At 44.6% G+C, this 23,610-nt stretch overlaps 3 protein-coding genes and 1 long non-coding RNA gene across 4 annotated transcripts in view; 2 read left to right on the top strand and 2 right to left on the bottom strand.

Moving 5' to 3' along the window:
* Positions 1-11,886, top strand: part of npr2 (natriuretic peptide receptor 2) — a 41,631-nt gene extending 29,745 nt beyond the window's left edge. The window contains exons 15-22 of the mRNA XM_062413358.1: positions 1,903-2,071; positions 6,273-6,419; positions 7,129-7,252; positions 8,164-8,232; positions 8,319-8,493; positions 9,323-9,421; positions 10,426-10,517; positions 11,300-11,886. Of these exons, the coding sequence (XP_062269342.1) occupies positions 1,903-2,071; positions 6,273-6,419; positions 7,129-7,252; positions 8,164-8,232; positions 8,319-8,493; positions 9,323-9,421; positions 10,426-10,517; positions 11,300-11,362 (938 nt within the window). The 3' untranslated portion in view covers positions 11,363-11,886. The remainder of the gene's footprint in view (positions 1-1,902; positions 2,072-6,272; positions 6,420-7,128; positions 7,253-8,163; positions 8,233-8,318; positions 8,494-9,322; positions 9,422-10,425; positions 10,518-11,299) is intronic.
* A 2,046-nt stretch (positions 11,887-13,932) lies between these two features.
* Positions 13,933-17,788, bottom strand: spag8 (sperm associated antigen 8). Its single transcript, XM_062413566.1, has 5 exons — positions 17,656-17,788; positions 17,429-17,474; positions 15,540-15,654; positions 15,356-15,418; positions 13,933-15,160 (listed from the first exon to the last, which is right to left on the bottom strand). Exons 1-5 carry the CDS (start codon positions 17,738-17,740, stop codon positions 15,074-15,076), a joined length of 396 nt encoding a protein of 131 aa, XP_062269550.1. The 5' UTR covers positions 17,741-17,788; the 3' UTR covers positions 13,933-15,073.
* On the top strand, positions 15,156-17,661 carry LOC133975584 (uncharacterized). Its single transcript, XR_009924762.1, has 3 exons — positions 15,156-15,386; positions 16,043-16,215; positions 16,730-17,661. It is a non-coding gene; the product is annotated as an uncharacterized LOC133975584 (long non-coding RNA).
* A 5,241-nt stretch (positions 17,789-23,029) lies between the features above and the next one.
* On the bottom strand, positions 23,030-23,610 carry pmchl (pro-melanin-concentrating hormone, like). Its single transcript, XM_062413112.1, has one exon. It carries the CDS (start codon positions 23,517-23,519, stop codon positions 23,130-23,132), a length of 390 nt encoding a protein of 129 aa, XP_062269096.1. The 5' UTR covers positions 23,520-23,610; the 3' UTR covers positions 23,030-23,129.

The following is a 23,610-nucleotide window of genomic DNA, read 5'->3' as shown; positions in this document are numbered from 1 at the left end:
GTAAAAATATGAACACAAAAGAAAAGGGATGATTTGGTACATGCACGAGTTTTGTGTCACTGAGAAACTGGTCTGAGGAGGAAGTGAGGAGAGGGCAGAAGAACCCGGGTGAGGGCCAGAGGTCAGCGGCAGGTGGAGACACAGAGACGAGCTCGTCTTCGTCTCTGAGACACAGAGACAAGCTCGTCTTCGTCTCTGAGACACATAGACGTGATCGTCCCTGAGAAACAAGCCAAGGGAAATAAACACAATATACATAGAATTCAACGAGATCCTTTTCATAACGGATTTCTGTGTAAGTGATGGATGATTCATCCACGTTTCAATTCTGTGTAAAAGGATAATAAAAGCTGATTCAGCATTATAAAGTTGTCTCCACCACAGATCATATGAATGAGTAATAATAAAGAATAAAATAAAAATGCTAATAACTCCTTAAGATCTCCGTGATTGCGCCACTTGTCCATTGCTTCCTCTGCACGCTGACAAAGGAGAGAAGATTCCAAGGAGCAGTTCAAGATCTTGATTTCAACTTCCACAGTGGATGGGGGCGGGGGGGGGACTTCCTGATTGAACAAGTGCCTCATCCTGATCCATTAACCGGCAGCGAGCGGTGGAAGCTGTCACCTGTTCTGCAGCGTGGTTTAACCAGCGCACTCTGTAACTGTCAGTCTGTGGAGTCTGGAGGGGGGGGGGGGTGTCTCCTACAATCTGTTAAATTGATTTAAAGCATGTTTCACAGAAGAGGAGCCGTCGGTGAATTAGCTCAGTGGAATATATCAACAGAAATAGATCATCACCAGAAACACAAAGACATCAGAGGAACGTCAATAATCCTGGAAATAGGAATTCACAAGGCTGCTGAAAACCCCTGAAGACAAATATATTATTAGTGTTAATATCATCAGTTAAATAAAAAGCATGTTACCGCAGAATGAGCCTTTATATCTGCCATCGGGAACAAGAGAGAATATCTGTCTTCTTATCCAACTCTCGGCAAGAAAGGAAATGTTAAACTACTCCTTTAAATAAGAAAGTAAATGTCCATCTGTGTCTCACCCTCAACACGTCTGTCTGTCTGTGTCCTGTCCCCTAACACATCTGTCTGTGTGTCCTGTCCCCTAACACATCTGTCTGTCTGTGTGTGTCCTGTCCCCTAACACGTCTGTCTGTGTGTGTCCTGTCCCCTAACACGTCTGTCTGTGTGTCCTGTCCCCTAACACATCTGTCTGTGTGTCCTGTCCCCTAACACGTCTGTCTGTGTGTCCTGTCCCCTAACACGTCTGTCTGTGTGTGTGTCCTGTCCCCTAACACATCTGTCTGTGTGTGTCCTGTCCCCTAACACATCTGTCTGTCTGTGTGTGTCCTGTCCCCTAACACGTCTGTCTGTGTGTCCTGTCCCCTAACACATCTGTCTGTGTGTGTCCTGTCCCCTAACACGTCTGTCTGTGTGTCCTGTCCCCTAACACGTCTGTCTGTGTGTGTGTCCTGTCCCCTAACACATCTGTCTGTGTGTGTCCTGTCCCCTAACACATCTGTCTGTCTGTGTGTGTCCTGTCCCCTAACACGTCTGTCTGTGTGTCCTGTCCCCTAACACATCTGTCTGTGTGTGTCCTGTCCCCTAACACATCTGTCTGTGTGTGTCCTGTCCCCTAACACATCTGTCTGTGTGTGTCCTGTCCCCTAACACATCTGTCTGTGTGTCCTGTCCCCTAACACGTCTGTCTGTGTGTCCTGTCCCCTAACACATCTGTCCGTGTGTGTCCTGTCCCCTAACACGTCTGTCTGTGTGTGTCCTGTCCCCTAACACGTCTGTCTGTCTGTGTGTCCTGTCCCCTAACAGGTCTGTCTGTGTGTGTCCTGTCCCCTAACACGTCTGTCTGTGTGTCCTGTCCCCTGCAGAGGTGGTGCAGAAGGTGAGGAACGGGCAGAAGCCGTACTTTCGTCCCACGACAGACAACAAGTGCCACTCGGAGGAGCTGACCATCCTGATGGACGGCTGCTGGAACGAGGACCCGGCCGAGAGGCCCGACTTCGGCCACGTCAAGATCTACATGGCCAAACTCAACAAGTGAGTACCCACAATTCACTCTGTGCCCCCCCCCCCCCCCCCACTGACCCCAGTGTCAACGTGTGAGACTTTCAGATAATTCAATCACACCAGAACACGAGGAGCTGGGATTCATTTAACATTTTCTACACTTCGGTCAAAGCAGAGACATTTTGACAGATTGAAATCAACAGTTTGTTTCCGCCCCCCCCCCCCCCCCCTCTATCAGAATCATCCCTGTTGTGTAAGTAGATTTTTTTTAAGACATTTAAAAAAAGGACAAACGGGGAAAAACAAAGCCTGTCCCGGAAATCAAAGAGACAAGTTAAGAAAAAAGGCTGGTGAATCCCGACAGGAAGTTCTGATTGTTGCCTTTCCATCCCCGACTGTGTGTGTGTGTGTGTGTGTGTGAGAAAGACGAATGTGTGAGTCCATGTTTTTGGTTTTGTTTTCAAAGATTCCATGAATCATTCATATGCATATCTTGGCTCCCGAGTCGACAGAGGAGCAGAGGCACACATTCCCCCCCGAGTGGAGCGTCTCTGTCAGACTCAGTTACTCTGCGCTGATACAAAGTGACTCTGGAGCGAATCAACACAAAAAACACACAATGTCTGATCCACAGCTCGGCAGCTTTTACACTTTATCTTATAATGTGCAGGAGGAAATGTGACAACGCGACATCAAGATTTATCTGACATAACTGAATCATCAAGAATGAAATCATTTGATTCTGGACAGTTTGACTAAATATGATTGAGTTGCCGATTTATATTTTTCATATCCTGGATTCTAAACTCTCTATTCAAGGGGTTGGATCAGCAAGTTCTGTTGAGAGCTCTAATCTAATCTCTCTCTAACTTGTCTACTTTTGTATTTTATGTGTACTTCCCACCATGATTGGTTTCCTACACATTATTTCCTTGTTTTTGTTTTCAGTATTTATTCAAATTCACTAATGATCCTTTTATAACTTTGAAGCGAACCCTGGTTTTTAAAAATGATCTTTATATAAAGATATCCATTTTGCTAACTCACTTTATTTCAGATGACAAAATATTTCAATAAATGGTGGTGATTCACTAAGTAGAAAATGCTCCATTCCCTTTTAGTTACACAATGGCCGTGGAGGCGATGTGAGCTGATGTATTCAAGTGTATGAATCCAGCTTTGGCCTTGAGAGAGCACCGACTGTCCAGGTCCAGCTCTGATGCCTCCAGTCCATCGTCAATACCTGCTGGAGCCGAGCACTCTCTATAAAATATAAACAGGTTATTACTACCAGGTTATTACTACCAGACTACCAGATCAAACTACCGGGACAGAACAATCTCTTTTGGAATACGCAGGTTATGGAATAGATGTTATATTTCATGTCTGCTGCATATTATTGATGTTGTGGTTCCTTTTCAATTAATCAGAACTGTGCACCGGTACATTCATGACTAACTGCGGCTGTTTCGCAGAATCCATAAGACGCCTTTGTTCACCTGTGCTCTGCGATCTGCTCCAGAGACGACCGAGCCTTGAACCTCGAGCCCAGGCAATGAGCCGAGCAGCCATGTTGACGAGGAGGAGGATACAAGAGGTTTCACATTTTCCACTCACAGCTCGCTGCTCTCATTTGAAAAGCAGGCGGCGGACGTCAGACCATCTTTCACACAGATTGGATTTGATGGAAGCCGGTTTGCGGCGTCCTTTCCTCGGACAGCAGCGTTTACCACAGCTGCAAACTAAAAACTGTAAAGGAAGTTGTGTTGCTTTGTCGAGCAGCAGCAGCGTGTGAGAGCAGGTGGTTTGGAAGAGAATCTATAAACAGATCTGTGTGTGTCTCCCTCAGCTTGACCTCATCCTCTGTTTGCTTTGTGAGTCAATGCGGGATGAGCCCGATGATGTACAGGCGTCCATTTGTAGCAGAGTAGAGAGCTCTCTGTGATTTATATCCTCACCAGCACTCAGGGAAGCTCCTGACGGCCCTGTGTGTGTGAGTGTGTGTGTGTGCGTCCCCCCCCCCTCACAGGCCCTGTGCGTTAATGCACTGTTTGCCGGTTATTTTCATTAGGTAAATGTGTGTTGTTGACATGACGTGATGGATGGGCTGTTATTTCTGGTGTCCATGAAGGGCGCGGTAACGGGAGGGGGGTTCAGCGGCCAGTCGGTTGGTTTGACCCGCACGAGGGGGGCGGGGGGGGGGGGGAGCGGCCACTTCACTTGCCATGAATAGCCGACCTGTCACCAGGCTCATCAAGTGTCTCCCTGTTTGCCATCACTACTTACACAGCCGGAGAAATTCCCCTCACCGCGTGTTCACCACTGGAATCTTCCCTCTGACCTCAGACTTGTTTTATTGTGACGAGTGTCCTGAAGTGACGCTGCTGTTAAAGTTCTGTCTAACTTTTATTTAGCTCAAACAAACTAGGAGGCTTTCTGCTCTATTGATATATTGAACTATATTTATATATTAACTGCTAGTTATTATTATAACCTATAACCTATAACCTTTTCACTAATTCAATAATCTGCAGTTGCATATCAGCTTCTTTCTTAGAAGTGATAAACTATGGGAGACATAAAACAAAGCTAAATGCTTTAAATATAAATAAATATAAATAAATAAGGTAATAACTTCAGTTTTCAGGCTCATTCACATGAGTATCCGTTGTCTGGAGGATTTTATGAAAACACAGAATGCTCTCATCCATCACAGACACTGTTTACACAGAAGTCATTATGTCGATTAATGGGGCAGATTTAAGATGGTTGATATCGTAAGTTTTGCCAATTAATATCATTAACTTTGTTTGTTGGCCTAGAAAATATAAAAAAAACATTTCTATAATACATTATTTGAGTCGTGGTGAAAAGGTAATTTAAAGTTTTTTGTCTCGTCAGTTAGATTCCAGATGGTTTGTGGTGTCTGGGGATTAACTGTTTATAGTTTATAGTTTGTTAAATTCAGGAGAACTCGAGTTGTCCTCTGACGACCCCAGTGACGCGGCTGCTGGGTTTTACATTGGAAAATAAATAGTGGCTGATTTATGAATGATATTGTGGTCATTATGATTTATTTTCCTCTTAAATTATGACTTTATTCTCGTCATATTGAGATTTGTTTACAACTTAATTCCCGACTTAATGTTTAACATCTTTCAAAAAATAATAACTTCTTTCTCAATTACGACTTAATTCTCGTAACATTCTCGAAAACAGAATTTTTTTGGTAAGTATTTCGGCCCCAGTACTCCGTCATACTTTCTACATAAACTGAGAAAAGTCCATAACCACAACATTCATCAGCGTTTCCCCTCGTCCGCGGCCAAACGTCTCACCGCGCTGCTCCATCACCAGACACACGAATGGAAGAGCGAACACATCCTCCATCTGATCCATTTATCTGGTTCCTCTCTCCATCCTGCTCTGAGAGGAAAGAGTGTTTGAAGTGAAAACGCTTCGTCCTCTCCGTCAATGGGGAGATCCGGGCGTCTGTGATGTGTGTTGATGCTCATCAGTGTCGTCCACGTCTCCCTCTGGTGTTCGGTTCTTTAAACTTAAACAACCCGTGGGCGTGTGTAGGATCCGTGACCCGGAGGAGACGTGGCAGGAGGCCAGGCAGTGATGCTTAGAGCTGCCACGCCGGTGAGGATGAATCACCTTCTCGCTCCGCCGCAGGAAGTGCGTGTGGAAATATCCAGAGACACACACATTACACCATACAGGTATTATATAATTCGGTCAATATATATAGGAAAGGCTACGACGGTGAGGATGGAAATAGATTGGTTCATATGGGATGTTTGTCTTGTCTGTTTTCCTCCATGTTGCAAACAGCTGCAGAGAAAACAGTGTGTCGGTGTTTTACCTGTTTCCCTCTCTCTCTCTTCTGAAAGTGGTCGGTAGATAGAAAGAGACTCAAACTCCTCTCGAGGCCTTTCAATGAATGGACTGTTCGCTTTGTTCATTTAAATGGTTTTACTTGTATTTCAAACTGGTCACATGTCGATGGAGAATGAGCCTCGGTGGAAAGTGGGTTCCTGGCTGGAGCCTGTCAGAGTGAAACTGGAGATCCGACCATTCAGATGATATTTCAGATCATCAGGATCTAGAGCTGCTTTGGAAAGGGTCGTTCTCTTCCTGTAGTGTTACTGGCTGCAGCTTTGATGAAGATCCTGCTGGTTTGTCTCGATCTATGACTCTGATTCCACTGTGTGTGTGTTTCCCACAGGGAGGGCAGCACCAGCATCCTGAACAACCTGCTGTCCAGGATGGAGCAGTACGCCAACAACCTGGAGAACCTGGTGGAGGAGCGCACACAAGCTTATCTAGAGGAGAAGAGGAAGGCCGAGAACCTCCTCTATCAAATTCTACCACAGTAAGAAAAAAAAACAAAAAATACAATCACATTTGAACCTTGTCCTTGAAGCCGAGAGCTTAGAAGTCCAATTAACTTGAGCCCAGCGAATATGGAGCGGATTACCGAGCCCGGCTCCACGACGCTCTGTCGCTCGTCTGAAATCCCTGCGTTAATTAGGAACCTCGGAAATCCTCCCGAGCACCACATCCTGTTAACAGATGCACATTTTCCCCCCGGTGGCGTGATCGCACTGTGAGACGAGGAGGAAAAAGTTAGCTGTCAGGAGAACGGCTCGTTAAGGCCGAGACGGGCGAGGTGACACGAGGGTGACTTTAAGAGATTCTGCAAATCCCTCTCTCTCTCTCTCTCTCTCTCGCTCTCTCTCTCTCTCTCTCTCTCTCTCTCTCTCTCTCTCTCTCTCTCCCATTCATCGTCTTTTTCCTGCTGTACAATCTTCCCTCCTTCAAAGGCAGCAGCATTAGACTGAGGGGAGCTGGAGAGAGAGAGAGAGCACAGATAGAGCTTCTCACAGCGCTGGTGAATCACAGAAGCCGAATTCTGCCACAGAGTTTTTTTTTTGCTCGTGCTGTTATTTGATTTAGAATTAAGAGATGAATTGATGAGTGGTTATAATTGAAGGAAATCCTTCCTGATTGTTTTATCGTCTGCTGATTGACCTGTTGTCCTAACGAACGCTCTGACCTCACGTTTCCCTCTCGACACACAGTTCCGTGGCAGAGCAGCTGAAGCGGGGGGAGACGGTGCAGGCGGAGGCTTTCGACAGCGTCACCATTTACTTCAGCGACATCGTGGGCTTCACGTCCCTGTCTGCAGAGAGCACGCCGCTAGAGGTACACACCGACTCCTCCAGGGAGCTTCCTGCTTCCTGCTCCGTCCCTGACTTCTCACCCGGAGCGTTTTTCTAAAAAGTCGTGATCAGAGTTGCACTGATTCTCCTCCCCAGCAGCGGCAGGTCTCTTCCCACAGCGTGTCTCACAGTTCCCATCGTGCTGGTGTTCCCACACATCCACCACGACTCAGAACAGTGCAGTAGTTTGATTGGAGCGTGAGCTGACGCAGGGTTGAGTCACTTTGTGCCGTCTCATCTCTCGCTCCTGCTCCAGGTTCAGAGACCAAACCCGTTATGATGATGTCTCGTGTGGGCAGAGGGTCTGACGCGTTGCTGGACTATCTCACTCTTTCACATGTAGAGGAAATAAACCGGGTCCTCGCCTCCACCACCACTTGCTTCCCTGATAAAGCCAGAAACTCTAGAACCAGTGTGCAGCCAAAGAACACACAAAATGTGTCTCCACGCAGAAGAACCTGTGTTTTATTTGAGGTTCGGACCCAATTAAAAGTAAATCAACAATAACGATGGAGCCTAAATAAATAACGGCTCTAGGGATAAACAGCCGACTTATATATTACAACATTTATTATTACGGCCGACACGTCTTTGTGAATGCTGTGCAGATTGTTTGTAATATCTGTGGATTTGATTTATGAGCCCGAGCATGTGTTTGTCTCAGTGGGCGAGCGTCCAGCGACAGACGGGAGATAAAGTGAGAGACTGTGAGGTTTTGCAGAAGCCTTGCCCCCCCGCCCCCCCCGGGTCTGGCAACCGTTAAACAAACGTAAACAACGAGTCCGATGTTGGATTTACGGTCACTGGAGTCACGTTGCTCTCAGCTGATGCTCACTTCATGCTCCTCCAGCACTTCTGTTGTTTCATTCTATTAAAGCCGGTTTCTCTGTGCAGGTGGTCACGCTGCTCAACGACCTGTACACCTGCTTCGACGCCATCATCGATAATTTCGATGTATACAAGGTGAGTTAGGACTCATCACAGGAACTGGAACTGATGCCGGGAATACAACAGCATTACATCAAGCTTTCTGATTGGCTCTACCTCAGGTGGAGACCATCGGCGACGCCTACATGGTGGTGTCCGGGCTGCCGGTGCGGAACGGGAAGCTCCACGCCAGAGAGATCGCCGGGATGTCGCTGGCGCTGCTGGAGCAGGTGAAGACCTTCAAGATCCGCCACCGACCCAACGACCAGCTGAGGCTCAGGATAGGAATACACACAGGTGAGTGCGAGGCCCCGAGCCGGACCTGGAACTGGGCCCTGCTGCAACCAGACCTGGGCCACAAAGTCCCAGGTCCCGACGGGTCCTCAGGTCCAGTGTCCGAGCTGCGGAGACGTCCTTGACCCGAGCACAGACAGATTGATTTCCCATTAGATGCACGGAAGTATCTGCTGAGTCAGCAGCCGGATAATGTTACAAGGAAAGGTGTTCACTCGTCCACTGACAACAATAAGTCCCCGTCTTCCTGCCGCCATTTCCCACTGAGGAGAGGAGGAATCTCTCATCCCTAATGGCCCCGGACAACTGAGACACTGGTTACACTGGTGCTCTGCACTTATTATAATATACTGCACACGTTCCTCCCACGAACGACCAAACATCAGGTGTGATGAGAACTAAAAACCACATAAACCATTTTGAGGAAAACTTAGACATGTTCTTTGAGTTATTGGTTTGGTCCGTGTCCCAGTTCCTAACCTGGAGGAGGCGGGGTTTCTGAAACCAGTATGACCTCACCGACCCTCACATCTTCATTTCCAGTCTGTGGAACCAACGTCTGTGGTTGTTCCATCTCGATGTGTCCTCATCATCGGGTCGGACACAGTATTTAGACGACATCAGCTCAGGGTGGAACTGTTTATGTTCTGATTCAGTCACTTGACGTGCGGCGGGGATCGAACCGGCGGTGTGCGTGGGCCGGCTTGTTAGCGCTGTCAGACAAATCACTCACACGGCGCTCGTCCTGGCAGCCGCACCGAGCCACCCAGAGATTACTGGATATGATATTTTCCATTGTAACGTGGGCCTGTATTTATCTGGTGCCTTCTAGGTCCCGTCTGTGCCGGAGTGGTCGGCTTGAAAATGCCCAGATACTGTTTGTTTGGAGATACTGTCAACACAGCGTCCCGGATGGAGTCCAACGGGGAGGGTGAGTGAACCCTGCTTTTTATAATCTGGCTTTGTTTTATAGCAGAAAAGTAAAGTATGTGAGATAAAAGACAAATATCTGCCAATCGCCCGTTACTGTGTTTTTAAAAGAACCTGCGTGAAGCTGCTCATTTAATGATCTTCTTCTTCAAACAGAACTAAACAGTGCATTTGTCGGGGAATAGTTTCAGCTGTGGATTAATTCACATTTAGTGCTCAAGCAGAGTGGTGTGTGTGTGTGGGGGGGGAGTTTCTCATTGATTTGTTTTGGAGACAATGGAGACACATGTTTTACTCATGTGTTGGATTTTTGTGTATTTTAGTGTAGAAGTTAGATGGATGGATTAAACAGTTTTATATACTGTATATAATAAGAAGAATAATAATAGTTCATTTATTTATATAGCACATATCTACAAAGTACTTTACAAAATACATGGCCTGCCTGTGTATTACATATATCTCTGTATTTTGTCAACATTGACGTTTAGTAATAGGAGCTAGTGGGTCTCATCGTTTTTTATCATACTTTTGCTGTTGGATGGAAACATTTAATAAATAATATTATTTCTAAGCTTAATATAAAACTGTTGTCCTCCTGAGTCTGTCTTCTCGGCCACTGTCTGTCTCCTCACTGGCACCGACAGGAAACCAGTGCCATGAAACTGTGGTTTCCTGTGAAGCGGATCATCAGATGTATTGATTAAATACCGAGTCGCTTCCTGTATCGTCCTCTGCTGGTAAATAATTGATAGCACTTACAGCAAAGGGCCCTGAGCCGGCGATAAACCGGCCTGACGCTCTGCAGGGGGGGGTCACAGCTCACATCTCAGCACTGAGGGAAGGAATCAGACAAAAACAATTCAGATTTTCATCACCGCTGCCGACGGGGGGGGGCACAGCGGCCGCCCTCCTCCTCCGCCCTGAGGCCCGGGTGCTAATCAAGAGGTCACACGTCTTCAACTGTGGGGAAATGTTCAGTCTGCTCTGCTTTGTGCTTCACAGCCTTGAAGATCCACTTGTCCTCGGCCACCAAAGAAGTTCTGGATGAGTTCGGCTACTTCGATCTCCAGTTACGAGGAGACGTGGAAATGAAGGTGAGAAGCGTTTGGTGCTTTTTAAAGATAAACACAAGTGGTGACCTGGGTGGTGATCACTTGTGTTGCTGATGGTGAACAAAGCAACACACTGCAAAGAAATCTGAATGAACAAGTCGTTTGGCTGATGGACCTTTTCATTTGTCTGAGGAATCAAAACAATATTCATAAATAATAATTAGTAAATAATCTTGTTTCTGTGTCTTTGGAGATATATATCAACCTGTAGTTGACTCATTTCAGTGCCGTTCAAACATGTGGATATTATAACTGTTTATGATGAATATACATGTGGATGAATGTATGAACAAATACAAAATGAGATGGGAAGGGGCAACGAAGCCAGTAGATGAGGAAGAAGGAATAAAAAAAGTACAATGTAAACACAGGAAAGAATAAAAGATACAAATATGTACAATGTAAACAAAAACAATATATAAAATAATGATACATGACCTAAAATTACAACTTAATTATCATAAAATAGTAAAAATCAAGATCTTGGAATATTACGACTTTGAAATCTTAATTTTTCCATTCAATCTAATTCTAATACTCTGCTGTACTATATAAATAGCTCACAGAATCAGGGTGAGTAGAAAAAGGTATGAGATATGATTTTGTTCTGCTTGTGTACGATGTGTGTCTGAGGGTGGAGGGTGGAGGTGGAGGACCAGGGTCACCCTGAGAGAAGGGCCGCTCACTGGAGGACACCACCTCCCACCCGCCGCTCTCTCTTCATCTGCATCGATGAACATATTGATTTCTGTGTGTTCTTCCAGGGGAAAGGCAAAATGAGAACGTACTGGCTTCTGGGGGAGAAGAAGGACGTGTATGTAATCTGAGAGGCGTGATGATCACCTGACCATCACCTGCAGCCGCCGCCGCCCCCCCACCGAGACCACAGCGGGGGCTGCGTCGGCCGAGCCACTACTTTATTTGTTCTAGAATAAGTCCTTATTGGGGATTTCCACACAGAGGAAAAATCTCCATAGAAAAGAAAACCCCAAAGGGAATTCCAGGTATATTTATTACCTGCTTATTGTAACTGCAAAAAAAAAAAAAAAAAAATATAAAAAATCTGTTTTTGTATGAAGAACCTTTGTGTCCTGAGAGTGAAACACTTTTCACTGATAAATTCTTATTTTTTGTGCTTTCTATATTAAGATTTGTATGATGTGTTTGGAAGTCAATGATGTATTAATATTTCCTCGGAGCATCCAGTGGAATTTGGAGCGTTTCAGATCAATGTCACTGCAGGGGTTCTTCAGCCGTGTTACACAGTACAGAATATGATGTATATATGTATATCCAAGATACTGTAAAATATTTTGTTCAATAAACTGAGTAAAATACTCTTTTTTTTCCATTTATAGACCAGACAGTGTTTTTATACTTGTTTAGAGAAAGAACGAGCAGCGGATTATCTTCAGGATTTATACAAATCAATCTGAACCTCATCCCTGTCCCTGTTAACTCTGAGTAACTGGGCCAGATCCTCCTGACAATACTCACTCACATGTTTTCATCCAAGTTTAACCCAGAAAGAATAAATACATGACCTGGTGTAGCCCCCCCCCCCCCCCCCCCCACCGCACCCTCCATCAGCATATTTAAAAAGACAGGAGCAGATGAGAGGCATCAGAGGAGCGCGTCTAAACTTTAGGGAACAACAACTGGTTTTCCTGAGGACGTTAGGAGGACATGTAACTGGATATCAGGTCATCTATACACTGGAGTTGTACCATAAACTCTAAAGGAAGCCATAATATCCCATCATCTTCCACTGGTGGCATCATTTGGAGCCAGAATCCGCCCAGCAGCGATTGGTAGATGGGATTCAAAAGCTGTCAACTTGGGGATGGATCACAGAAAACCACATGTTAACATTTTAAAAACATGTTTCAGTGTTTGAGACAGAGGCTGAACAGAGGAGCTGCAGCGATGGACAGTGAGGAGACCCTAAGCCACTAATTTAAATGATCAACCTGAATATACAACCTGTGCTTTTACCCCTTGTTAACCAGGTTTGGGTTTGTCCCACGCACATCAGCCTTATTGCTTCTACATGTGAAGATACCGGTGTCATATGGTCTGATCCTCATTATCTGGACGTGTGCATCGGAGGAGCAGAGCGTGGAGGGTCTGCAGCCTCATTAGCTGCCGGCTCTCGTGGACGGAAAAGAGAAGAAGAGGAGGAAATCCAGCCGGTAGCAGGCAGCTGTATGTTCCTTGTAATGACATCACTGATCATTAGATGCTCATTATCAGTGTGTGGTAGAGGGGGCGTGGGGGGGGGGGGGGGGGGGGGGGGGGGGTCGCAGTGTGTATGTGTCTGTGGTGTTTCATCTCTGCGGGAGAACATGTTTCCCTCCTGCACAGCTGTAATTACCGCCCACCTCCTCCCAGTGACAAGCGGCAGCCGGCGCCCACTGGATGTGAAGGTCTCTGCCGACCTCCTCACCACTGACCTGCCGACCCCTCACCACTGACCAGGCCCACCGTCAGCATGCCGTGTGATGCTTCCCGCCTTTTCACTGAGCCGCGACCTCCAAGTACAAAGACATCCAACACACTGAGAACTGCACCTTCGAGAAATAATTCACAAGGAATAAGTCAACATATTGAGCTGTTTGATGATTTCACGACTCTCGTGTCAGATTAAAAAAACAAATTAATTTATAGAAGGATTCATAAATATTTGGTTTTATCTTTATTGAGACAGTAAATGAGGTTAAAGATCAGAACATCTTTCAACACTAATTATGAGGTTCATTCCTAACTGCTGCACAGTAGATAAGTATTCTCTTTTACTTGGGAGACTGCAGACACCATCACAGATGTGCATGATTTTGTCAGATTACACAAAAATGACGTTTTCATTAGCAGAGAAAGTTCATCTTGATGTTTAGGGGACTGATATTGATGTGTATGTGCATTTTGGTGCAGATCCAGATAAAAATGTGAATCTAGTGAATCTAAATGTGGTTTAATAAGGGAACTACTTATACTTAATACACTATAACTCCACATAACTCTATACAGATGTTGTAATAGGACCAAGATCAAGTGTGTGAGCATCTGTTTTCCTGAGAGACGAATCTCTTGCAAAACCAAGGTCACTTATCGCTGATGTGTTCCCAGAATCCTCCGACTCGTCAAAGCATCTTCGCTCGTTAGCAAAGCTCCAACTCGATTTCTAAACATTAAGGAAATCGGTCTCTGCTAATTGTTTACAACAGAATACAAATCTAAAATATAAACATGACCTTTTGATCATCTTTGTGATTTTCAGGCTGATGTCCTTGACGTGTGGCTTTAAGGCTGATTCACTCTGAAGCCCAACGTGACTCAGAGACAAAGACACACAAGTGGGAACACGACAAAAACGAAAAAACTGCTGAATGCTTGAAAACAGAATTGAATTTACAAATACAAAGTCGCTCCAAGGCCTCGTGTTTGAGAGGCAAATTGGTTTTTACTGTATCATCCAATGAGATAATTAAATGTTTGTGAAGAGAAGCTGCATGAATATAAGCTAAAGTGACTTGTCTCCACAGCTACCGCCTTCTAATCCCTGCTGCGAGCTCGGAGAGGATCAACAGCCCCTGAAGGTTCGTGCGACTGACACAACACACACGTGCAGCTGCAGCGCAACACTGCGGATTCCCGACGATGCATTGTGTTGCACATCTGCATGCTGTGGGCCGGTGTCTCTGTGAAGGAGGAGAAACAGCCTCTGTGCTATTTTCAGTGTCCTGGTAGCTTCTCTCAGCCAGATGTTGGTCCGGTGTAGGAGGGAGGAGGTGCAGCTTGTTGATGCAACAATTAGGAGGTGGCAAGAGGAGAAAGGGAAATGACAGAAAGAAGAATGGAGCCTGGAAACAGAGCAGCTAGGGAGGAGAAGAGGAAATAGAAAATAAGAAATTAGAGGCTGCAAATAGTTAATTTAGAGTTTCTGTAGGTTTCAACGAGTTAAATTTAAATCTTTTTGAGAGCCAGTGAACTGAGATTAAATCTGAGTGTTTGTAGACGATCAGTTATCATTTCCACGTTGGTCTTGTTGGAAGTTTTATTACAATTAGCTTATATCTGCATCACTGAGAAAGAACTACAACAAACTGAGACATTTCAAACTACACATGTGGCCCAAATACATCTCTTGAAAATAAAAAATAAACTCCTCTTGGAGCACAATGGAAAAAGTAGCTCTAGATAAAGATTAACATTATAAAGATATAAACCACAAAACAGAAATCCACTCATAACATTCTTTGCTATCAGCGCTGACCAACTTTACACACAGAGCTGATACTGATAAAGTAAATAAACTAGAGGGAAATGTTTCTCAGCAAATCCACACAACACAAACTTTCTGTGTTTCATATCAAAGTACCAGCGACAGTTTGTTCTGCAGGTTTAAAGTCCACGTGTCTGTGCTCTTCTGTCTGTGGTCTGTAAACATGACATCAGCTAATATTGATTCATGCACATGTGATGGTGATGTAGTGATGTCATGTGACGCACTATCTCAGTTGACGGGGGGGGGGGGGGCTTCATTCATCCAGCCACTCGCCGACTTGTTTGGTGAAAAACGCCGACCTCCTGAAAGGTGATTCCAGGAACTCCACGGCGGTCACACCCTGAGAGACAGAACCACAGCGGATCAAATGTTAAACCAGGTTTAATCTGGGCCTCGGATTGAAGAATTGTTTTATATTATCTCTTTAACAAAAACTAAAACTGTCCAATATGATTTTATACGTGACACAAACAACAAAACATCATGACAACAATAGAACACAACATTGTCTGAGACGTGGAACAACGTGACAAACCTCGACCCGCTGCTGGTTCTCACTCCAGAAGGTAATCGCCTCCTCCGTTTTATAATCATGAACCTGGAAACACAACAACAACACAACGTCATTCACCTTCTTGTTTCCCAAACTATCTAGTTTCATATTTGATCCTAAACAATTCTGATGATTTGATCTCAGTAAACTCGTGTTCAGCACATACTTGTGTTGATTCCGGGGAGAGAGGAACAAATCCCTCCACCTTGAACTCCCTCTGGCTCGTGGAGCAGAAATCCGTTTTGGGAATCGGTGGATTCTGTTCAACTTGAATCCTTTCGCTGGGAACACGAGTGGAAATCGGATTGTGTCAGTATTTACAGCAATGATGCTCCGACTGCCTCCTCACGCTGCAGCACCATTCACTGTGTGTAAAGATGGAGGACGAGGCTGGCTGCAGTAAAGGTCCCACCCCCTGCCTCCTCTATGTTAGCAGATGGGACATGGGCACTTAACAAAATGGAGATGCGTTGTCCATCCTCATTCACAGTCAATGCTCCGGACATTAAATCTGGTTCCTTCATGTGTGACGAATGATCAAGTAAATAAATATACATCACTAAATGTTTTCTTGCTCCTGCTCTGCGAACTTTGACCTTAATGCGTTGTCACACATGAGGAGACGTGGAAAACAAAGTGACAGTCACGTGAACAGCCTTGAATCCACAGAAATGGTCAACATGGAGATTATCTCGGGGCCGACAGGTAGAAGAACTCGATCAGGAGGCCGAGGAACACTCGTCATGCAAATGTGTTCCCACACAGTCCTGAGAACAGGTCTCATCAGGACTGTGTGGGTGAACCAGGGATGCTCGAGCCTTTAACACTGATCATATAGGAAGGTAATTATCTTTATGTAGATTATTTAACCCTTTGAGGTCTTTGGGATGTTCTGCTCATTTCTGAATTCACAATTAGACAAACCTCAGAGAGTGTAAAGTTCCCAAAAGGTGCAAAAATGAGATGTATGACAATCTATAGCCAAACTTTGAGCCAACATTTTAAATAAACAAATCAAATATGCCAGAGCTCATAACTGTGTTTGTCAGCAACGATGCAGTATTAGTAGGATCTGTATTTCATGGTCTGAGGTTTGGAGGACAAAATATGACAAGTTTAAATAAATAAAATGGTAGAAATAAATGAATAAAAGGCTAAGAGCAAAAGAGATGAATACATTCAAGTTAGAGATGAGAAACTAAACTTTTTCTTCTCGTCCACATTTATTTATACTATGTCATTATTTGTCCTTCAAACTGAGGTTCCTGTTTTGGCTGCATGGTAACAGCTTTGAAAGATCCCACAGAATTATCATTATCCTATCTCTGTCTCTTATGTTTGTTGGTTTTTCCGCAGGATGACGCAAAAACTACTCAACAATTTTCCACAAAATTTGCTGAAAGGATGAGAAGTGGGTAAAAAAAGACCTCATATTATTTTTGGGGCAGAACCAGAACTTGTTTTCGTACTTTATTTTAAAACATAAGGAGACAGCTGGGCCTCGGCTGCTGGGACATCATGAACCAGTGATAAAGACTTAAAGTCGCTTAGTGGATCAAAGGTTATCAAAAGTAAAAATGTGATATAAAACTTTCCCCTGTTCAAGACTCTGTTTTTTCATTTGTTCAAAAATGAAATTTTTGTTTTAACAAAACAGCCGATGTGTCTGGAAACCTCTGTTTAGTCTCTTTGAGGGACAGGAACCCAGAAGGAACCAAGAAGAATTGGTGACCTTATAAAGTCCAGGGAATTTAGGGTAAGACTTCAGTGATGAGACACTGTCGACTACTGGACGAGCCAGTTTTCATCTGAGAGACGAAGGTTTGTATTCTTTATGAGCAGTTCACTGGTGTTAATGACCACATCTGTGGGGATCCACTCTATAAACCCCACTAGGACAACAGGCCTCCATGTCAAATAACATCATAAAACCCGATTTCAAGGTATTACAGCTGCGATCGAACAGTAAAACAAACCCAGACGAGTAAATATGACATCACTTCGCCCCGACGTGTTCCCGACAGGACCGGGTCGGTCACGGCAGCGCGGACTTACCGAATCCTCTCGGCCAAGAGTGTTTCCATGAGCTCGCCTCTGATGCCTGGACCACAGAAATAGAGAAAGAACACAGAGGAAGAGATTTACTGAGTGTTAGAATGAGAGCAAGGTTGTAGTAGCCATCAGTGTCTATGTGAATACTGTAATTCGGTATTTTAAATAAAACCTTTTAACTCTTGTGAAACGTATTTGTAGAAAATGGAGCCCGACCAAGAGACACACACCTTTCTGCCTCACGTTGTGACTCTCCGGAGCGACGAACGTTGCTCTGGATGTGGTGAGCCTCTCCAGTTCATGATCCTGGTTCATCGTGATAATCCCAAAGTGTCCACGTCTCTGGACCAGAGACAGGTTGTCCCCGTTATCTAGAGCTGCAATGCTCTGCTGGAGTAACGGACACAAAGAGACACAAAAAGTGTTACGATCGAAAACAACGCAAATAATACGACCTCTGCTAATTCCTATACTCTATATATTACATTGTGTATTGTATTTGCACTACTTTACATTTACATCTCATTGCAGTTTTTAACTATTCTTGTTTAGTTATATTATATTCTTTATAAGAGTTGTATTTATTCTGTACCTTTAATACCCTGATTTACCTGATGGGGAAAATAGTGGAATCTTATCTTATCTAATCTTATCATATATATCTTTAGTAAATAAACTGGGCGTAAGTTTTATTGTACAATCCAACTATACAGCTGTTAGTTAGCTAACTTTTTTTCTGGCAAAAACCAAAGTATATTCTTAATAGACTGATTGATCAGCGTGTTTAAAAATCTGCTTCTGATTTTCTTTATCCAGAGCGTTAGGATGGCTGGTCTCACAGTGGACATGGGGATGAAGAGATGAAGAGCAGGATGAGGAAGATGAAGAGTCTGAACTCTCTGACGCTGAGGATCTAGACTTTGTTCTACAGGATCAAACTGGAGTTGTGGGTTTGTCTTAGAATCCAGCTCCGCTACATGAAGAAGGATCCTTTGATGACTTTGATTCTATGTCATCAAAGGGGTTTGTATCAAAGGGTTAATGGTAAAGTTAGCTTGTGCCTTAAAAGTAAACAATCCTCATTACAACATGTCTCCACTCACCTCCTCCTCCTTCTTCTCCTCCTTCTCCTCCTCTTCCTCCTTCGTCTCCCACATCTGGGACAAACATTCTCCTATTTCATTTCCCTGTCGGCTCATCGTAGCAGCGCTAAGCTAACGGCTAGCAGCGCTAAGCTAACAGGTGTCACCTGGCAGCGGGGCTCTGATGACGGAAGTGTCGCCATGACAACGGCAGCTTCTTTCCGGAAGTCAAATAAACTTTTTTTTTAAAAACTTGATTGACTTAAGCAAAGTAAACAAATGCTTTAGTTGCAGCACTCACAAAAAACACATACATACAATATTAAAAGATTAATAAAAAAATAAAGTTAGATATAGTAAAATTTAAGAAACTGAGAAAAATAGTTATAAACTAAGAAGTCAGTCTATTTGCAACTATATCCGTTTGAGCACTGGCTCAAAGGAATATGAATTATAACAAAGTGAATATAAAGTATTTACCTTATTCGTATGATCTGCTTCCAATTATTATAAGGAGAAATGAAAAAAGTGTAAATATGAACAGTAGAACATCTACAAACACAAGTTACAGACAACGCGTTTGGGTTAAAAATCATTAAGGTAAACTTAGTATTTATATGTCGTATTGTTAAGAGACTTATTCACTTTTAGAAAAACAGTTGAAAGCACCAAAAAATATATATATATATATATATATATATATATATATATATGTATATATTGTTATATAAACACTGATCAATAATCATAAATACACTTATAAGAAATGTTACTGATCTTCTTTTACACTGAGCCCCTTTTCAGCGAGGATACCTAAATCATGAGACCATCACTTGATCATAAGGTGGAAAGTGAATTACGAGGGGAGATAAACTTTTCCAGTATTATTTGACATATTCACAGCTTTGCAGTATTTCTCTTTTCCCCACCTCAACACATTCTGCACCTCGTCACCTCACATTTCTGGCTTTCCCTCCAAAGACCTTCATCATTTAAAGTATTTATTTGCTCTGTAACCATCGTTGAATGACTCGTTCATGGAGAATCACACACACCGTTTCTCCGTATCAGTACAAACCCTGCCGAACGCACCTCCGTGCTCGTGGATATGAGACACGGCCTCAAACCGCAGGGTCTGTTGCTGAGGAACAGTGGAGGACACGTCTTCACTATCAGAGCGTCTGCAGCTGTCCAGCAGCTCAGCACTATGGCATAACTTTCTGCTTTTACAGTCGTATATGTTAAGTCTTCTCAAGGACCCCATTACTCTAGATTATTCAATATTCCAGGGGCCAGGGGACGAAGTCTTTGCCATCAAGGCCCGAAACTCCAGGAAGGAATCATCCGAGGAAATTGGGCCGTCGGATTCAGAGTCAGTCTCATCTTCTGAGTCTCTTCTTAAAACAAATCTTGAATGGAAACTCTTTTTGGATTTTATTGGTTCTGGAGCTTACGTTCTGAAGTTTACATTTCATCTATCTTTGTTTTTTGAAATCAGACCATATTTGGAGGAGCAGGGGGTGGAGCCTGAGGACAGTTCTAGCTGTCAATCACACAGTATCCAGGCCCCAATGCACATGGGGCTTTATGGCTTATTTGACTCTTAATTTATCATATTTCACAAAATGAACATCAGCTGAATTGTAGAGGATGTGAAACTAGAGATTGAGAGATAGACTTATTTGGAAAATGTTTACTGACATTAAAAAATCATGTCACAAATCAACATTCACACCAAACAAACATCTACTGCTCCCAGGGATGATGAGATGTGATTAATTAAAATCCTGACATTTAGAATCTTAACCATGTGACTTGACATCATGTGGAAAACTATTTAAAAAGTGGAACTGTCTCATGAAAGCACGTCTGGATCTTCAGTCATATCTCAAGTGACGACTTTACCTGTGATTTTCAGATGTAAAAAAATATAAGAGACAAACCAGCAGCTGTCATCACATTCTGGGACGGAGTAGGAACCATTCCATCGTATAGTGAAGTGCATATGAAATATGAAATGACTTCAGACACAGGCCGGTCTTTATTCTTACATCATTAAATTTCGAGTGGCGCATGGAAATAGCTGACATCATCTTTTACAGAGAGAAACAACCTCTGAGCAGCAGCACACACAAAAACTTAAAGCTACTACACGACAAAATAACGATGTGTTGGCGAAGGATTCCAGAATCAGACGCTGACTAAGAAATCTGGTTTTTAGGTCTCAGTGATATTCACAAGCCGTTCTCCAAGAATAACCCAAAACATATTCAAAGTGCAAACGTGTGTTAGGAGCTTTTCAAGTGAAAGTCTCAGATCTCGAATTCCTGAACCCCGGAGAAGCGTTTCCTCATCCAGCGTTCCCACTGTGGCTTGTGTGTGTCACTGTGGCGAGTGTGTGTCACTGTGGCGAGTGTGTGTCACTGTGGCTTGAGTGTGTGGTCACTGAGGCGAGTGTGTGGTCACTGTGGCGAGTGTGTGGTCACTGTGGCTCGTGTGTGTGGTCACTGTGGAGAGTGTGTGTGGTCACTGAGGCTCGAGTGTGTGTGGTCACTGTGGCTCGTGTGTGTCACTGTGGTGAGGGAGTCCAAGCTGCATGAGGACCAGATTCTCCGAAACCCTTCCACATTGTCCATGACCCCTTCACGCCGTGCACAGACCTGATGCCGTGAGGATTTCTCCACCATCTCCGTGGTTATTTTTAAAATGCATTGTTCTGACATGTTGACTGACCGACTCCATGTCGACCAGCATCCCTGCAGATGCACTGATGAGATGTGAGAATCATCTTTTCATCTTTACACCTTCATCTTCTCCTGAGGTCACATCTCAGCCCACACACACTGACACACACCCACACACCCACACACCCACCGCCCACCGCCATCATGAGCGTGAGCTCCAAGGACCTGAGAGTCGTCTTCTGGAGTCGGCTCATAGCTCAGAGAATGTCAGAGTAAAGTGTTTACCTGCAGCTGCAGCAGAAGTGAAGTAAACAACAATAAGTACCTGCAGCAGTGAGGTAAAGTTTTAATCTTAGCTTGTCTGAAAACAATAAACTGATCTAAATAAGATTTAATAAAGTTATTGACTCAGGCTTCATAATTTAGATGTGAATCAAATGTGACACGGAGGTTTCTGACTTTGGATTTGATTTCGAGGCGTTCAGGACCAAAGAGGATTTTGTTCTGTTAAATTTGAGGTGAGGTGATTATTAAAACGATGAAGTCTGCACACAGAGGTCAAACACAGGACCTTCACTCTGGAGTCTTCATCGTTTTTTATTTGTTTGGTTAGTTTCAAGCAACACAACTCGGTTCAGTTGCTTTCCCGCCAGAAAAGCTTTTCCCTGCAGGAAGCCTGGGAGGCGAGCGTCCGTGTGCGGCCCCGAACAGGAAGTCCTCCGTGCACGCTGCGGTCCAGGAATCCTTAACCTGTCTGTAAATGAATGAAAACAGATTTCGGCGAGACCTCAGGAACAGGCTGGCGGAGCGCGCTGTGTTGGAATCTCAGCGGCGTAATTCAATTTGTGCCTGTTAATACGTTCACTGCTGTTAGATGTGCGTCCTGTGTTGACCTAGCTGGAATAACACTGGAGCCTGCGCCGTGCAGCTCACTGTCGTAACAAAGAGACGTGCCGCTCTGCCAGAGGTGCTGCCGCCATCTGAGAACCCCCCCCCCCCCCGTCTCCCTGCAGCAACACTCTGGCCTCTTTCTTCTTCTTCTTCTTCTTCTTCTTCTGGAGGAGGTGGGGCTGCGTCTGGGGCCCAAACACCCTCTGCAGACGACTGCTTCTTCACACCTGAAGGAAAACATGCTCAATAGTTCCTGCCTCCGCTGCTCTGCTTTCCAGGAATGCATGACAAATGTTTATTTCATTGACGCATTCAACAGATGTTATTAACCATCGCTCGGGACGTCACCCACTGGAGTGACTGGTTTCCTCTAACCTCACACAGGATTAATGAGCTTAGAGCATTTAAAGTAAAGACTCTAGAGAAGGAGCTTGATTCTTATCGTGATTGAAAGTTGTGGAAATCACTTTGCTTTACACTCTGGTATTATGAACTCCTTCTGCAAGATCTAAAGTGAAGAAGTTTCAGATTTAAGAGGAAAGAGGAGCTGGAAGTCACAGACATCATTAAAGCAACAGAGATGCTGCGGGACATGAAGACGTTCAGAAGCATTTTCAAATAAAACCTTGTGCATATCCTGCCTTTTGCCTTTTGGCTTCATGACTTCATACAGTGTTTTTGCACATTCCTTTCCTCTGTCTACCATCGTGTCTGTTTTTGAAGGTTTAAAAAAAGAAGCTTCTTTGATTCAGAGGAGAAGAAACCGTACGCAGCTGAAACCGGTAGGTGTGAAGATGAGAGGCAGAGAAACAACAAGTCTGGTTCCGTCTAAAGCTCAACAACAAACCTTCCAACACCTCTGTAGCTCAGAAAGCTTCTCTACGTCTAAGCCACCATGAAGGAACACATCTGACAAGAATCTGAAAAGAGACGCACGAGATCTGAGGCAGAATTCAACGTTTTTTATTCTCACATCTGCAATAATTTAAATATAGATACACAGGATCTTGGGTTATGTTACATCTCAGCGCGAGGTTGTCGAGTGTCCTAGACTTCCCAGCATGGCCGGTACACCCGTCCCACCATGCACCTCATGTTGTCCCTCCTCAGGATGGGGATGTTCACGCCCTGGCTGGCGTCCTTGTGCTGGGCCGCCTGGTCGCTGTGGTCCGCTCGCCTCTTGTACAGGGGCAGGCCGTTGTGCAGCACCCGCAGGTCCCTCCACACGCTGGGGTCGGCCACCACGATGACCCGGGGCCCGCTCAGCTTCTCCTCGCCGGCCAGGTCTGCGTCGCTGAAGCCGTTTTCCGTCGAGGCGAAAGTCTCCTGCTCCAAGGAGCCGTCTTCAGCCTTGCCCATGGGTAACGCCCCCGACAGCACGTAGCACTTGAATATGAGCGCCGCGGCGAAGACGATGGACACACAGGACTGCCTCATGGTGAAGATCTTCCAGGTGGTGTGAGGTGGAGCTGGTTTCGGTGGATTTGTTTCCCTCCAGAGAGCTTGAGTTGCTGTTCTGACTCCGGGA

The sequence above is a fragment of the Platichthys flesus genome, chromosome 19, assembly GCF_949316205.1.
Source record: "Platichthys flesus chromosome 19, fPlaFle2.1, whole genome shotgun sequence".
Taxonomy (NCBI): domain Eukaryota; kingdom Metazoa; phylum Chordata; class Actinopteri; order Pleuronectiformes; family Pleuronectidae; genus Platichthys; species Platichthys flesus.
The sequence above is the reverse complement of the archived record's forward strand: the minus strand, read 5'-3'. Positions and strand labels throughout refer to the sequence as shown.

What these genes read in the sequence shown, in the direction of transcription:
- pmchl (XM_062413112.1), bottom strand. Translation starts at nt 23,519, where the DNA reads ATGAGGCAGTCCTGTGTGTCCATCGTCTTCGCCGCGGCGCTCATATTC.
- spag8 (XM_062413566.1), bottom strand. Translation starts at nt 17,740, where the DNA reads ATGAACCAGGATCATGAACTGGAGAGGCTCACCACATCCAGAGCAACG. An exon ending in TCTCCCCGGAATCAACACAA is followed by an intron (nt 15,419 to 15,539) that starts GTATGTGCTGAA and finishes TTGTGTTTCCAG; the next exon opens with GTTCATGATTATAAAACGGA. An exon ending in AGAACCAGCAGCGGGTCGAG is followed by an intron (nt 15,161 to 15,355) that starts GTTTGTCACGTT and finishes TCTGTCTCTCAG; the next exon opens with GGTGTGACCGCCGTGGAGTT.